A 15958-nucleotide genomic window follows, 5' to 3' on the forward strand; every position below is an offset into this window, starting at 1 on the left:
GGTAAGCCATGAACAGAGTGATGTTCTAAAAAGGTAACTGGTGGCTACCTGAAGGACAGACTGCAGAGGAGACAGACTCAAAGCTGGCTGGAGTCTGTGGCAAGAAAAGAGCCATGCTTTCAGAGATGCATCTGCTTTCAATTTGTAGGGCTGCAGAAGGCCCAGCACAGAGGGGGGCATCCTGGTAAAGAGGGGGTTCTGGGAGACCAGGTGAGGCTCATACAAGAATGGCCACAACAGGCATGGAGGAGGGAATAGGAAACCTGGTAGGGGGAGAGTCCACGTGGCTACTTCCTCCTGAGCAGCCAAGAGAGGCCAGATGACACTGCAATATATTTCTCAACCATGTTTTTAACAAGTGCTCTTTCAAAGACTGCAGAGCAGGGTACACTATCATCAAAAAACCAAAAAACAAAACAAAAACAAAAACAAAACACATAAGTATATACAAAGTTAAATGAACTTATCTTGTCCTAAAAGACCTCTCTGAGCTTTTATGATGATACACCTTGATGGGCCAAGAGAGAAGAACACGTGCAACATTTAGGAAACCTAGAATATAACATGAAAGTCTATTTTAGACCTAATAACATATATTGGAAACAAAGTGCATTAATGTTACTTTGGAGTTTAAAACCTACATGCCTGGGAGAGTGAGAGCAATGTGTATGTAAAGTAAAAGCTCTCTTGGAGATTCAGCTAGGATGGACATTTGGTTTTCTAATCAAACTAGTGAGTTATTTAAAAGTTTAGTCACATTGTATTTCTAACTTAAAATATATAGAAGTGCATCATCCCTTGGTTAATTTCTTGAGGAAGGACCAAAGCCTTTTCTCCCAAGAAGGGGTCCCTGCCAGGACTTCCTGGTACTCCTCTTCTGTGCATATGCCACACCCACAGAACATCGTCTACAATATCCGATTTCAGTTTCTTTAAAGTAGAATGGAAAACTATTCACAAAAGAGTTAGGAGGAATGATATTTAGTGAGAAAGTTGACGGCTTTAGGTCTGGATATACTGAACTTAGTGTTTTTAAAACAGGCATGTAGTTTTTTAGCAGGTATTTATTTGGAAATGCATAACATGCCTTTCCCTACAGGAATTAATCAAAATTATAGCATTTCTTTTTTTGCATGTACACAGCGTTGATGTTTGTTATGTCTTTACCTACCTACTAATGGGAATTATTAAATCACCTTAAATCTCATAAAATCACATGATTTCTTCTAACCTCTACCTTCACAATAATCATTAGTTTCAAACACAGGTTTATCCTTAGATACATGGTTGTGACCTACATTTTGGTCAGGGGGATGGTTAAGTAGGTACATTCAATTTGTAAAAAAAACAAAAACATATATATATATATATATATATATATATATATGGGACAGCACCTTAAGGTTTGTGTATTTTCCTGTATGTTTTAGTTTAGCATAACTTTACAAACAAAATGGGAGTAACACACCTTAAATATGTACAGTAATTCTTTGGGGACCTATTGTTACCTCACTTTTAGACATGTAGAACAGAAATAGGTAAAAACTCTAACTAAAAGCTTCTTCTAAATATTAGAAGTATATTCTTCTACCAATATGTTTCTTGTAATTTAAATTTTGTCAGTGTGGGTAATGATTGTGTATATTTAATAATAATCTAAATATGCAGTAAATTTCAAATGATTCCATTTTAATACTGGACAGTTTTAATAATTTTAAAATTTTACTCTATTAGCAAGACAAGCTGGCAGAAGTCCTATCTTGAAAGTAAGATTAGTGCACGTATTTGCTTAATAAATGAAAATTTCCCCCAAACCTAGAGTATGTATCACTACTATTAGTTGGAATCCTTCCAACTACTAGGGCAAGGGATTGAAAACCTTAGTCATTGCCAAGTTCTCACTGTGTATTTCTTTGGACCACCAACTAGTGAACTCCTTATGTTTTAGTCAACCAGTCTGTTTTGAAATTCTTCTAAGGATACCACCCCTTTGTGCTTAAACATTGTTAAAAGGTTCTGAGTCAGATTTTTTATTAATCCAACACATTTATAAATGATATATGGTAATTACTACAGAACTCTGTAATTATCATAAAATACTCCAACAGAATATCTTGCTGGCCTTTTTGAGAAACCCCTCCCTGGAGTAATACATTGTATATATTCACACACATGCACGTACATATATAAGGTGTGTTCTGGTGGGAGAAGCAGATGGTGAAGTGACTCAACTTTACCGAGTGAAAAATACACACAAATCAACGATCATACCTGCAATAAATCCCAAACTATCAAATGTGAGATGGTCATAATATTCTATCGACCAAGGAGCTTGCATGCACACAACTGCTTACTGCAATTTCCGAGTCATGAAGCCGGACATGGTGAGCTATGGTAGTTACATAGTTATCAATCAGGGAAGAGAGAAAAAGAACACTAAGTCCTTACAAAAGCTTTTAGAAGACATAAAGCTAGATCTTTTTGTTTTTCTATCTTCCTTTGTGGAGTTTTTATATCTCGTATTTTTTGGTAAAATGTTTACAAATTCATTTTCTCCATATTTATTTAAAATAATCAACTTAAAACCTACAGTTGTTTTCACTGTAAACATGTCATGCATGTTCTGTTGGTTCAAGGATAAAATTAAAACAAGATATCCTCTGTAGAGCAAATATATTTATTATGCACTTTCATATACATAGGGATTTTTGCTTAATATAATACAAGGAATAAAATAAAACTTTTACAATGTGAAATTCAATGTACACTTTAGGCTATTTACATACCCCAAACCAAGGAAAAAATAAAAAAGAAAGCATTTGTCTGCAACTACATTTGCTGAGAAGTGTAAATGGAGAACATTAAGCAAAACAAACATTTGCATAGCCAACAATATTGAGAAAATTATTTACTCCTGTTTTTAAAGTAGTGAATTATTTTTGGTAAGGATTCCAGTAGGGTGGGGGATAAGGAAGAGAGACAAAAGATACTGGCTGTACTTTGCAGTACACAGGAGTTCCAGATAATTTTCCTTCCAAAACCTTTCCTACATACAGATTTTAATTTTTCATTACTATATATATTTTTTAATCACTTCCCTTATCATCAACTCAGGACTTTTAGGGAATGGGCACAGATGAAATGTAAAACAAGTTACAAGCACATGGCATCATAGGTGTGTAGTGACATCAGGTGATTTACAAAATTTAAACATCCTGATTTTTAAAATAGCTATTTAGGCATTTTTAACTGAGGGGACTGTTTTTTACTCTTCTTCATGAAGCAAAAGCCATTTTCAGTCATACTTTTAAATCCCCCACAAAAACAAATAGGCAAAGTGGGGCATCCTCAGCACCCTTATCATCCTTATCATCCTAACTAAAAGCCAGTTCTGTCCTATTCCAAAACACAATTAATAGAAAAACATCTAGAGGAATACTTACTTTTGAAAATCATATTTTCCCAACAGATTTTCTTCCTACCAACTGTTTCAAGTGTACATAATATGGGTATGAAAACATTCAGCTCTTTGAAAAACATAAATCCCTTATGTAATGAGTCATATTGTTGCCCATTGGCCACAAGGTGCATTTTTGTAAAAAAACAATAAAATTAAATAAATACAATTCCAATAATTCAAGGTTAATAGAAAAACTGGCAGCTTTCAGGGTTCTCTTTCTAAAGAAAAATACACCTAATAAGAAATTAGAGCTTCATCTTCTACAGTAATGTAAATGTACTATATTTGAGAAATGAGTAAGATTGGTTCTAATAATAGTATGTATTCATATTTATCAATAGAATCATTAACACTTTTAAGGCTACTTTGCAAGAGTCCTATTAAGTGTATTTAACAAATGTCCCATAGGGACAAAAATTCAATACTTGAAACATTCACATTCGAGTTATTAATATTGCCATGTCACCTTAATAGCGAATGAACTTCTCTCCTATTCCTGATTATGACTTACCAATGACAAACAAAATGCGTTTTGCTGACTTTAAAAAAAATAAAGAACAAAACCCTTACATGAAGATTCAAGTGAAACACTTATCACAACCAATTACACGTTTCTATTTCTGTGAACAATGCATCACGTATGTGTCCTTCATATATGAAGATGGCATTACTGACCTCTTTTACTCAACATTCTTCTCCAGTAGTAGCAGTGTTTTTGTGCTAAATCTCCAAATTCTCTTTCCTCATTCCTTTCTTATCAACAGCACATGAGAAAAATAGAATTTCTGGGCTTTCTAAAATTCACGGGGCTTATTCAAAGATCGAACCTACAACCATGGCTCCTCAACAACTCTAACCTTTCCAGACGTACACACAACCCAGCTAAGCCAGCCTCACTGGTTTAGAGTCCATCTAGGCGGCCAAGGCTGTGTGTCCCCTGCTCATTTGAATCAGTCACCTTTGTTTTCCCTAGTCAGAGACTTCATCTTTAACCCTGCTATCCAGTTATCCTGTGAGCAACTGGCCAAAGAAGAAAACAGGAAAGAGTATGTGGACAGAAAAGTGCAAATCCATCACTATCGTTTACCAAGTATCAATAAAAAAATACACATGTGCTATGATTGACAGGTTAGTGGTGTCATCTTTGAAGGACCGCACATATTACATTCATCAAAACTATCATCCAACTACCACTAAAACTGACTCAGCTGATTTTGAGAGGGGGCTATTTTGGTCATGCAGTGATTTACAAGATAGAACCAACTGAGAGAGAAGCCAGCATGAAAATCTACACTGGCAAATTGTATTCAACCAGACAGAAGAGATTAAGTGTAGTCAGTGAATTGTTAAGGGATCAAAAATCTACCCTCAGACAGCTGCATCTCCTTCTACTTACACACGCCCTGAGGCATGGCTTTGTCCCTGAGAATTTTCATGCCTCAGGAATGATAGTCTGTCTTCTTGGAGGTGGAATGACAAGTGAGTGGAAGGTGAAATTGCATCCCAGTGAATGAAACAGAACTTTGTTCTGATTATAGTCTGCTTTTTCCTCTCTTTCTCTTTTTCTTTTTTTCATCTTTAGCCAGAGATTAGGAGGATTCTACTGGGAAATCCAAATTTAAACTACTCAGAGCAGCTCCCTAAAACACTAGAATTATTTTTTTAAAAATCTGTCAACAAACCATTTTCACTTCAATGTGGCATTAAATAGAAACACATTTTTCAAGCAATGCTGAAGGTGTACTGAACATAAAATAGTTGCATGATTTATTTTATTGAGCAACATTTTTAAAGATACAAGAAACAAGCCATACACTACAACAATGCAAAATGTGACTGAAACAATATGCTTAAGTTTCATTCGCCACAAAAAAGAAAAAAAAATAAATACAAAGAACACTGCCTTTTCGTACATATTTGATCATGGCACATGCACATTTATCAAATCTTAACTTAAAAGTTTTTTTAGCTTTTACCAGGGAACTGCAGTATATATCTGCATTTAAAAACAAAAGTGCTTATTCTTGTGTAGTGAATACAAAGCACACAAAATGAAATTTTTTTAAGCACAGAGGGTTACATTGAGAAGGCAGCCTTACTATTTAGGCACATTACAGTAATTAAGGTAACTGTACTGCAGATATCACATTCTTCATTTTTTTTCAGCAAATCAACAGGCATTTTATGATTTCATCCAGTAGCTGAAGAACCACTCCAATCACAATGTCTTCTGTTTCACAGAATAGGAAACTAATGCAAAAGTTAAAGAAAAAATTAATTTCTACATAATACTTATTATATAACTATATATAGTTTTAAGACCCTATATAATTATATATATAGATAGATATATACACACACACACATACATACATTTACTATGTAAAGCATAAAGTGGACACATCTATTAGAGATTCATTATTCAACTTATAAATCACTTTTAAAGAATCCACAAAATGTTTACCCTAATTCATGTGTTTTACTGTTTAACATATATGTATACTTTGCTTTTACAAAAGATGTCATGAGAGTTAGAGGGCTGTACCATCAGAGTTGAATATTTTAAAAATAAATCACAGAATGAACTACTTTACACAAATTATTTTTAAATGATATCTGACCAGTCATCCATCAATTCATATCGAAGGGCTTTACTATTAGAAAGCATAGCAAGTTTATAATTTGTAATAATGCTTCACCTGAAATACCCCAAAATATAGCTCCAAAGACAAAAAAAGAAAAAGGAAAAAATTTCAGTTTACTAAAGAGTACAACTTTGTTAGAGGATGAAAAATGATTAAGCAAAGTGGGATAAATATACTTGTAATATAAATTAGCAAAGATTCCTAATGAAACCTTTGGATTTATCTCTAATGAGAGAACTGTGCTTCTGAAAAAGTATCTATTATATAAAATTAGGTATATATTTTCCCATTAACTTCCCCTATATAATTAGTGAAACATCCATTGCGGTGGAAAGAAGAAAGTTTTTAATAAATAGGATTTATTTTGAGGTTTAAACATAAAATTCTTATGTCTGAATATACTAAGTTCTAAATATCCTCTTGCTAACACATCCGACTTACCATCTTTCCTCACCTATTCTTCGTGTGTGTGCAAATTTTACTTAGAAGTTTTTTTTTGTTGTTTTCGTTTTTTTTTTTTTAACTTGGAAGATTTTTAAGAGATCTGTCATAACAAAAATTACCTTTTGCTGATTAAATCTTTGACTTCCTCCAGGGTGAAAAAGAAAGAAATTAACACTGACTACCTATCTACTAAGCACTACATACGCTATTTTACTCAAACCCAAATGTGAGGTTTACCGAAATGTCCTCTCCCCTCCTTCCATTACCGTCAAAGAACTCTGAAGTGGGGAAATGACGGTATAGGAGGAAATTCTTAATCTGAGATCCATTAAGTAGTATTACTCATTCATTCATCTATTCATCCTCTCATTCATTCATCCATTCACATACTCAATACATTTTCACTGAGAAATGAATACACGTATTCCAAATACACAGAATACGTCAGAGAACAAAACAGATAAAAACCCCTACTTTCACAGAGTTTACATTTTAGTTGGGAAGTGACAAATAATAAACATAATAATAAATAAAATATATAAAGTATACTAAATAATAAGTTCTTTGGATAACAAAAAGCAGGAAAGGAAAAGAGTGCTGGTGGCAGGACAATCCGAATTCACAAGGATGCTAAGGGAAGGGCTTGTTGAGAGAGAGGATGGCATCTGAATAGATTAGGCGAGGGAATTGGCCATGTGACTATAGTAGAGGGAACCATACTTTTGATATTTTATTCTCTATGTTGATGAAATGTTACCTTTTATAACGGCGTTTCCTTTTTATAGTTGAAGGTAGGGTCAGAACCCTCAATCTGAAGCTTCAGGGCTTGTTTAAGGCTTAATTCCGTCTCGGAGGAAGGATACCCTTCTAACACTTCCTGATGCCCCCTGTCTTGTATTGTCCGCGGGACTGACACCCTACCAAGAAAAACCTGGTTGCTCTGAAGATGGTAATTCGGATTGGTCATTATCCCATTTCTCTTTTTCTGCTCCCCACTTTGTTGATGAATAAGAAATTGCTGTTGAGATCGACCAATTTCTTGCTGAGTCGAAGGTACCATAATTTTGCACTGCGATTCTGCGGGCATTTGCTTAGGTGGCACACTCGTCCCAGATTTGGCGGTAGGCCCTCTTTTATCGAACTGAGTCATCTCATATTCTAAAACCTTTGGCTGTGAAGAATTATTTTGTTTAGCTTTTTTCCCAGCTGCCCCAGATTTGCTGGAATTTTCTGATTTCCCCCCTTTGTTTGTTTTAGTCGACTTCAAACTGGGCTTTACCTGACTCCACTCAAATTCACTACTTGGTGAATTATGGCTCTGTCCCAAGGACTGCGTTGTGGAAGACGGGGAAACAATTGACTGTCGACTTCTACTGCGTGGCAACGAATGTTGTTGAATTTGTTCTGTAAAGGACAGGTTATGAAAGCTATCAATTGGCACTGTTTGAGCCGTTGCCGTAGATGATGTAGTTCTCAAAGATGAATTTTTTGAGCTTTTCAGGGAATTGTTTGACAACGACGACTTCTGACGATCGACTGTAGAATCTGGAGATTCTGAAGGAGAACTGAATGCATGAGCTGGCCCATTAGGTAAACCACGCAACGAAGGCTGCATGTCCCCTCCACCAGTACTGCCAGAGCTATTTGATTTAATTGTTAATGACTGCATTTTTGAAGACACCGACTGCAGAGGTTTTTGCTCCATTGTATGCACAGGAGATGGGGAACAGCCGTTCAAACTAGATGCACCATATTTTTCTAATAATTTAATTATTTGAGAATGTCCATTTTTGGCAGCAACACGCATAGCAGTGCGTCCAAATTGATCCGCGTGGTTTGGATCAGCACCGTGCTCTAATAAAACCTGCACAACATCAATGTGCCCTTCCTGGGCTGCAATACAGAGAGCAGTTGCACCCTGATTACATGTATGGTCAACTATGGCACCATGCTCGATTAGAAGCTGAACCACTTTTACATGACCCTGCCACGCTGCAGACTGCAAAGCAGATCGTTTTTCGTTATCTGCGGCATTGACGTCAGCATGGTAGGTTATCAGAACCTGTACCATTTCCAAATGGCCTTGCCAGCAGGAAACGTGAAGTGCTGTCCTTCCTTCAGCATCACTTGCTTCTACATTTGCACCATTTTCTAGAAAATACTCAGCCATTGTAAGTTGGTTTTCTAAGGCCAAAATATAAAGCGTAGGCCTCCCATCAGCATCTTTGTAATTAACGTCAGCTCCATGGCTAAAAAGCAATTCAACAATGTCTCTATGCCCTTCTAATGCAGCAACCCGCAGTGCATTTCTTCCATCATAACCTCTCTGATCAATGTTGGATTTATTTTCCAATAGTATTTGAACACAATCATAATGACCCTCTTGCGAAGCTAATATGAAAGGTATTCGTCCATCATTATCAATCTCGTTTGTTCTAGCACCTTGTTCAATAAGTGCTTCACATATTAACCTGTGACCTTCAAAAGCTGCCATATGCAAAGGTGTCCATCCAGCATCATCTCTGTGATTTTCATCTAACCCTCTGTCCAGTAGAGTACGTACTACCTCAACATTTCCTTGGGCTGAAGCTATGCTGAGGACTGTTCTACCTTCACTATCGATGCTATCCACAGCTGCACCCCAAAACAAAAGCGTGTTTACAACGGAGGCATGGCCCATAGAAGCTGCTGCTAAGAGGGGTGTACGACCATTGTTATCTGTGTGGTCTACATCTGCTCCCCCTTCTAGAAGCAAGTCAACCACATCAACGTGTCCTTCATAGGCAGCGACCAGCAGTGGAGTCATGCCATCTTTATCACAATGATCTACTTCAGCACCTCGATCAATTAAAAGACTAACAACTGATGCATGTCCTTTACTTGCAGGCACACAAAGAGCAGCTACAGAGAGCGCAGTCCTGCCATCAACATCCTCATGATTCACTTCTGCTCCGTGGTCCAGGAGGTGTTCCACAATTTCTCTATGGCCCATGTATGCTGCTGCTATCAGTGCAGTTCGACCTTCATTATCAGCTTTGTTGACTTCAGCACCATGTTGTAGCAAATTCAGTACAATATCCTCATGTCCTCCCCAAGCTGCTGCTCTCAAAGCTGTTCGGCTATCAGCATCTGCACAATCCACTTTTACACCTGCATAAAGTAGTGCAGAAACTACCTCAGTATGGCCACCCCAAGCAGCAGATCTTAATGCTGTCCAACCATCTTGATCAGTATGATTAATATTTGCACCACACCCAATCAAACAATTAACCACCTTGGTATGTCCTTGTCTAGCAGCTAGGGTAAGTGGTGTATGTCCATGGGCATCTTCAATCTCTAAATCTGCTCCCCTGGAGACAAGTAAATTCACTACATCAAGATTGCCACTGTATGCAGCATTAGCCAATAATGTTCTCCCATTTGAGTCACACTGATTTACTGAAGCTCCATTATCTAATAATGTCCGAATGGAATCCTCTCTTTCCAAGGCTTGTCGGACTATGCACGACGTGCGATCATCTTCACTGTTAACGTGAGCACCAGCTTTAACCAACAGCTGTAGCACTTCTTGTTCCTTGGGTATTAAAGTAGACAGGGAATCTCTGACAGGTGTACCATTCCATATCATCCAGAGAGCTAACTCAGCTGTCTCTAATTGTAAGTTTGAATTAATTAAATGCAATGCAAATTCTTGTGCTTCCAATGGTGTTAAATTCTTGGCTTGACAGGTATAACTCATAGCCAACATTCTGTGTCCTTCTGCTGCATTACATAAATACTTCTGAGTGCAGTGTTTCACATCCAGAAGCCACTCTGCAAAACTATAATGGAACAGTATTTTAGTATTTCCTAGTCCATCAACAAGAAGTTTGGAGAGGACATCTAACTTACGTTGAAAGTCTTCCAAGGTTAATGACATATTTTTAGTCCATACTGCATGATATAATTCTGTTATGGTCAAAGGCCGGCAGGCTGCAAGAATCACATTCAAAATGGGCTGAACTTTTGCAAACTGTTTCCTTACAAAAAGTCTCTGACACAGCCAGAGATAGAGACCATTTAGAGTTCCTGGGATGTCACGAATCTCTCTTAACATAATAAAATTTTCTACAACTCCATCTAGAACTCGCTCTAGATAAAGAAAGCATCCGCTGCTTTTAATGTGCAGTTGATTTAACATCTCTGCAGTTTCTTTTGTGAGGTGTTGTCGCAAAGCTTCTTCTTGATCTAAACGATGAAGGATGTACTGCTGAACATCCTTAACAATGTATGCCTTCCGAAGGTCATCTAAGCTTATTTTTCGAAAACCTGAAGAGACAAAAGTAGATGTCATCAATTGAAAATGATTATAGAAGCTGCCATATATTTGAAGAGGATGTCCTCAATATAAAATAAACTAATAAGCAAAGAAATCAATAATAAATCAATACTAATAAATTAATACCTATGAGTGTGTGTATACACACACACACAGACACACACATATATATATATTTTTTTAAGCTTTATTTATTTGAGAGAGAGAGCATGTGTGGGTGGGGGAAGGGCACAGGGAAAAGAATCTTCAAGCAGACTCCTCATTGAACACAGAACCCGCCAGGGAGCTTTGATCCCATGACCCATAAGATCATGACCTGAGCTGAAACTAAGAGATGGCTGCTTAACCAAATGAGCCACCCAGGTGTCAAAATATCTATGAGTATATAAATCAGTTCTCTCTTCCTTCCATAAAAACCACTAATGGAAGATAAAGTATTTCATTATCTGATCTATAAAAGGAACTATTTCTTATTGTATTAGTAGCTCAGGGCTCCTCTCAACTTTAATAACAAGAGATACTAAACTCAACATTAGAAAGTCTTACATACATATCCATGAAAACACCTTAGTATGATTTTCTGAACTCCCAAATGACTAAGGAAAAAAAGTTGCCAGAGATAATAATAACACTTGCTTATTTTTAAAGCTGATCTTTTTCACAGTAAAAATTTATATATTTCCATCCATATACCTAAATGTACACTAGCCTTAATGATGGGACTGAATATTTATATCCAATTAAGAGTATTACCTGTCACTGCCTCTGAATTACTATTATAAGTACACTTTCATAAAAATACATACAAAATGCTTATAGTTTAATAAAGCTCTTCCAAATCTTCCAAACACTAAATAAGTGTTTAGTAATAGGTACTTAGATTGAATAAATTATTATGTTCATCATTAATGACAGTTAACTGTTCATTAAAACAGAACTGAGAATACCTGTTAATAATTTCATTATCTTAAGTTAACTTTACTAAAAATACTTTTTTAAAAATTGCAACTTCTAATCATTATATATACATTTCTCTTATTATGAATAAGCACAATTTAATACACTGCTATACAAAGCACTTTAACACATTTTTATAAGGCCGAAAAATTCTCATCATTTTTAGGGACTAAAAACAGGATTTACTGAAATGTTGGACCATAATCTGTTGAACCACTTTTGTATTCTTACTGAAATATTTCCCAGGGTATGAAACTTTTTAGGGCTACTGACAGTAGAATAACAGAGTGACAGGATGTGTGCCAGGATTTATAACCTGTTGCTCTTTGAAATTATTTATTATCCTGAAGAATATTTGAGGGTAGGGGCTAGGAAAATTAAACCTAAAAGTAAAACAGTAAGAAAAATCAAATAAATTCTGGCATGTTGATACACTAGTAAATTATGTAGTCATTACCATAGTTTTTTGTTTTTGTTTTTAAGATTTTATTTATTATTTGAGAGAGAGAGCATGAGAGGAGAGAGGTCAGCGGGAGAAACAGACTCCCTGCTGAGCAGGGAGGCCGATGTGGGACCTGATCTCAGGACTCCAGGATCATGACCTGAGCCAAAGGCAGTCACTTAAACCAACTTAGCCACCCAGGCGCCCCTAAAATAGTTATTAAAAAAATATAGTGACACTAAAAGGCTTATAAATATTAAACTTTATTAAAAAGCAGGAAATCAAATTGATATAAGTATGATCTCAACTAGGTAGGATAACATACACAGAATTTAACACATAATGTTAAAGAGTGGTTATTTAACACTTTATCCCTGAAAGATGTTAATATTTGAGTATCCTGTCATTTAAAGCATTTTCTATATGGAGCATGTATTATTTTATAAGTAGATATAAATAATTATGTATGAAGATCTCCAAAAATACTTGAGGATTAATTTGTGCACAAAACAGTTTCAAATGGGCTATTTCCTTCAGTCCCATAACATGTATCAACTGCCATTAGTCCACAATAATATCCTCATAGGCAGTCAAGATTTTGCTTAAGGGCCAAAGTAATTTTCATTAAACTGACTCTAATCTGAACTCATTAATAAAAATGCTACTGGTTAGTGTACTGAATACATTAGGAAAGAGAAAAATCTCTTCCCAACAATGTTAAATCCTCAGATATGAGTGGGTGAAACTTATTTAGATCCAGTAAAAATATTAATGTTCTTTCCCTAAGGTGATACACCTACCAATTTTAATTCTGAATGCACTCGTTTAAATTCAAAACCCATATATCACAACTTAAAACAACAGTAAAAAGTAGAAAGAAATATGGAGGACATTGGCAAGGGAAGCTGATAAAAGTCTAGGAAAAAAATGAGTAAATGAAAAAATATGCTATGCTCATGTATGGAAAGAAAGCATATTTTGTATTTCAAAAACTTCTCTTACAAGTTTTAACTAAATTTAATATTTTTTGTTTATATCATTAATAGTTATAATTTTTAAAAGTATGGTATTAAAGTATGTTATTCCAGAGGAATAAAAGTAAAAGTATATAATTCAGAATAATAATATTGGTGACAATAAGGGCTGGGAAGTAAGTGTACAAAAAATAAAAAATATTAAACCAGTGTGGCACTTGCATAAAAATGCCAACAGACAGTTTAGAAGATAAGACAGTTTAGAAATATATCAATAACACATCGATATACATACATGGCAGTAATTACACTTACCGGTAAACATTTTAGTAACGGCCTTACTCTGTTTTCGGGCAGAACACAGAAGCAATAGCCATGGTGGAAAGAACTCATGGTGACCAGCCAAAAGCTCTGCAACAGTTCCAGATAAGCTGGTAGACGTTTGTTCACCTTCAGTGATATTACATCCTTCATCAACAGAATCAACAAGTAGATAGAGGCTTTGCTGGGGAGGCTTCATTCCCAAAAGAGGGAGGAGAACACATCTGTAAAACACACCCACATGAACATTTTGAATGTTACTGGCTATGACATTTAGTTTCTCATTCAGACATTAGTAATACAGGTTAGAAATATGTGTTAAGAATAAATAAAGTTTTAGATACAAATACTGTACAAGTTTCAGTTTCTTACTTTAAGAATACTAGTCCTAAATAGTTCACATTTTTAGTAACAACATTTTCCACAATAAAGTGTGTGAGGGAGGGAGTATATGTGTGTATGCATGTTTGTGTTAGTCATCCAGCATAATTAAGGAGAACAGTAGGGGGGCGCCTGGGTGGCTCAGTGGGTTAAAGCCTCTGCCTTCGGCTCAGGTCATGATCCCAGGGTCATGGGATCGAGCCCCGCATCGGGCTCTCTGCTCAGAGGGTAGCCTGCTTCCTCATCTCTCTCTGCCTGCTTCTCTGCCTACTTGTGATCTCTGTCTGTCAAATAAATAAATAAAATCTTTAAAAAAAAAAAAAAAAAAAAAAAAAAAGGAGAACAGTAGGAACTTTAGGAAAGAAACCACATTTCAATATTCCCATCCTGATTTTTACAATCACCAATAAAAAGCTTGAATTGCTTATAACCAAGTTAAAATGCGTTGCAAAAAAACCAACCAAACAAAAAAAACAACCAACTTTGGGGCCCACTTTAATAACAAGAAAATATCAAGAGTCCCCTTACAATTTAGAAATGCTTCATTACAAAATTTCATTTCATCTTACAAAATGACTGTAGCTATACTAGCTAGTCATGCACAAATTTTGTTTTAATGATGGTACGAAGATAAATTCTTATAATCTAGGTCCCATTTGGTGTATGTCCACCTTTCAGTGTTAAAGAACAAATTATTACATTTAATTCCACAGAACAATGCATTTCCTACTCATAATTTATACTGCAGTTGAATAGTTGAATATAATTTTTATAACTGAAACAATACTCATTCATTTTCAACAAATATTTACTTAAGCATGTCATGTGCTGAAAATGGCACTGAAAGGGACATAATCCATTTAGTTATGAATACCAAAAATTTACAGATAATCCTTTCTCCAACTCTCTTCTTTAACTTCCAATCCCATAGCAACCAAGATCTAATTTGTCACTATGTCCTACCAGTATTTCTTTATAAAAATCTCTCAAACCCATCTCAGTCTGTAACATCACCACCTTACTCCACACTACCAACATCTCTCTCACCCGGACCACCATAATCACCAGTATGTTCTGTATGTTACATGTCCCCAACCACTTCCCCATAGTTCCTACTGCAGCCAGAGCAACTTTAAAATACTACTCCAGCCACACTAGCCTTCTTTCAGTGACTTTTATTAGATACAATTACACAAGGACCTTTTCATTTTTTTTTTTAAAGATTTTGTGTGTGTGTGAGAGAGAGAGAGCGACCGAGCGCACACAAGCAGTGGGAGAAGCACGCTCCCTGATGAGCAAGGACCTCAAGGTGGATTCCATCCCAGGATGCTAGGATCATGAGTTGTGCCAACGCTAACCGAATGAGCCACTTAGGTGTCCACACAAGGACGTTTTCTTTTGCAGTTTTATCTGCCTGAAATATGCTTCTTTTCTAATGTAATTAACTCCTCCTTAATCTTCAGTTGTAAGCCTGAGAGTCACTTTGCCAAGACTGAATCCTTATGCTTTCAGAGCATTAAATATTTCTTTCGTAACACTATCAAATTTGCAATGTTAGACTTACTAATTTAATATCAATAATCCTTATTTCTTCCTTTACACTCAAAGCATCAAGAAAACAAGGGCCATGTCAGTTTTGCTCATGAGTGTATCCCAGGACTTAGTATAGTGCTGTGACAGATCCTAAATAAAGACTTGACATTGTTGTAGTCTAGAATGGAAAAGAAAGAACTTCAATGCATTGTGCTCAGTGCTCTGATAAAAAGCAGTAGCATTACTAATGTGACTGATAAATGACCAACTCAAGGGAAGTAGAAAGGAAAGGCAGAGGATGTCAAAGAAATATTCAAATATTAGTTGTTTTAAAAAAAAATTCTAATTCTCCAGGAATTATAATAGATTTTACAATAAATTATAATTAGGAGGAAGAAGGGCAATACTGCCGGAAGGAATATGTTAAAGTTGGGAAAATTTATTGTACCTTATGTATATTTTTCCTCTATATAATAGAGAAGG

General features: G+C 35.8%; 1 protein-coding gene across 4 annotated transcripts in view; it reads right to left on the reverse strand.

Moving 5' to 3' along the window:
- Positions 1-2663: 2663 nt before the first annotated feature.
- The window catches only part of ANKRD50 (ankyrin repeat domain 50), a 34189-nt gene continuing 20894 nt past the window's right edge, over positions 2664-15958 (reverse strand). For all 4 annotated transcript variants that reach the window (XM_004747950.3, XM_045083620.1, XM_045083621.1 and 1 more), the window contains 3 exons: positions 13556-13785; positions 7307-10857; positions 2664-5710 (listed from right to left, as the gene is read on the reverse strand). In XM_004747950.3, coding sequence (XP_004748007.1) covers positions 7310-10857; positions 13556-13785 — 3778 coding nt within the window. In that variant the 3' untranslated portion in view covers positions 2664-5710; positions 7307-7309. The remainder of the gene's footprint in view (positions 5711-7306; positions 10858-13555; positions 13786-15958) is intronic.

This window comes from Mustela putorius, unplaced genomic scaffold (genome assembly GCF_011764305.1).
Source record: "Mustela putorius furo isolate JIRA1106 unplaced genomic scaffold, ASM1176430v1.1 tig00000721_pilon_pilon_pilon, whole genome shotgun sequence".
In the NCBI taxonomy this organism is placed as follows: domain Eukaryota; kingdom Metazoa; phylum Chordata; class Mammalia; order Carnivora; family Mustelidae; genus Mustela; species Mustela putorius.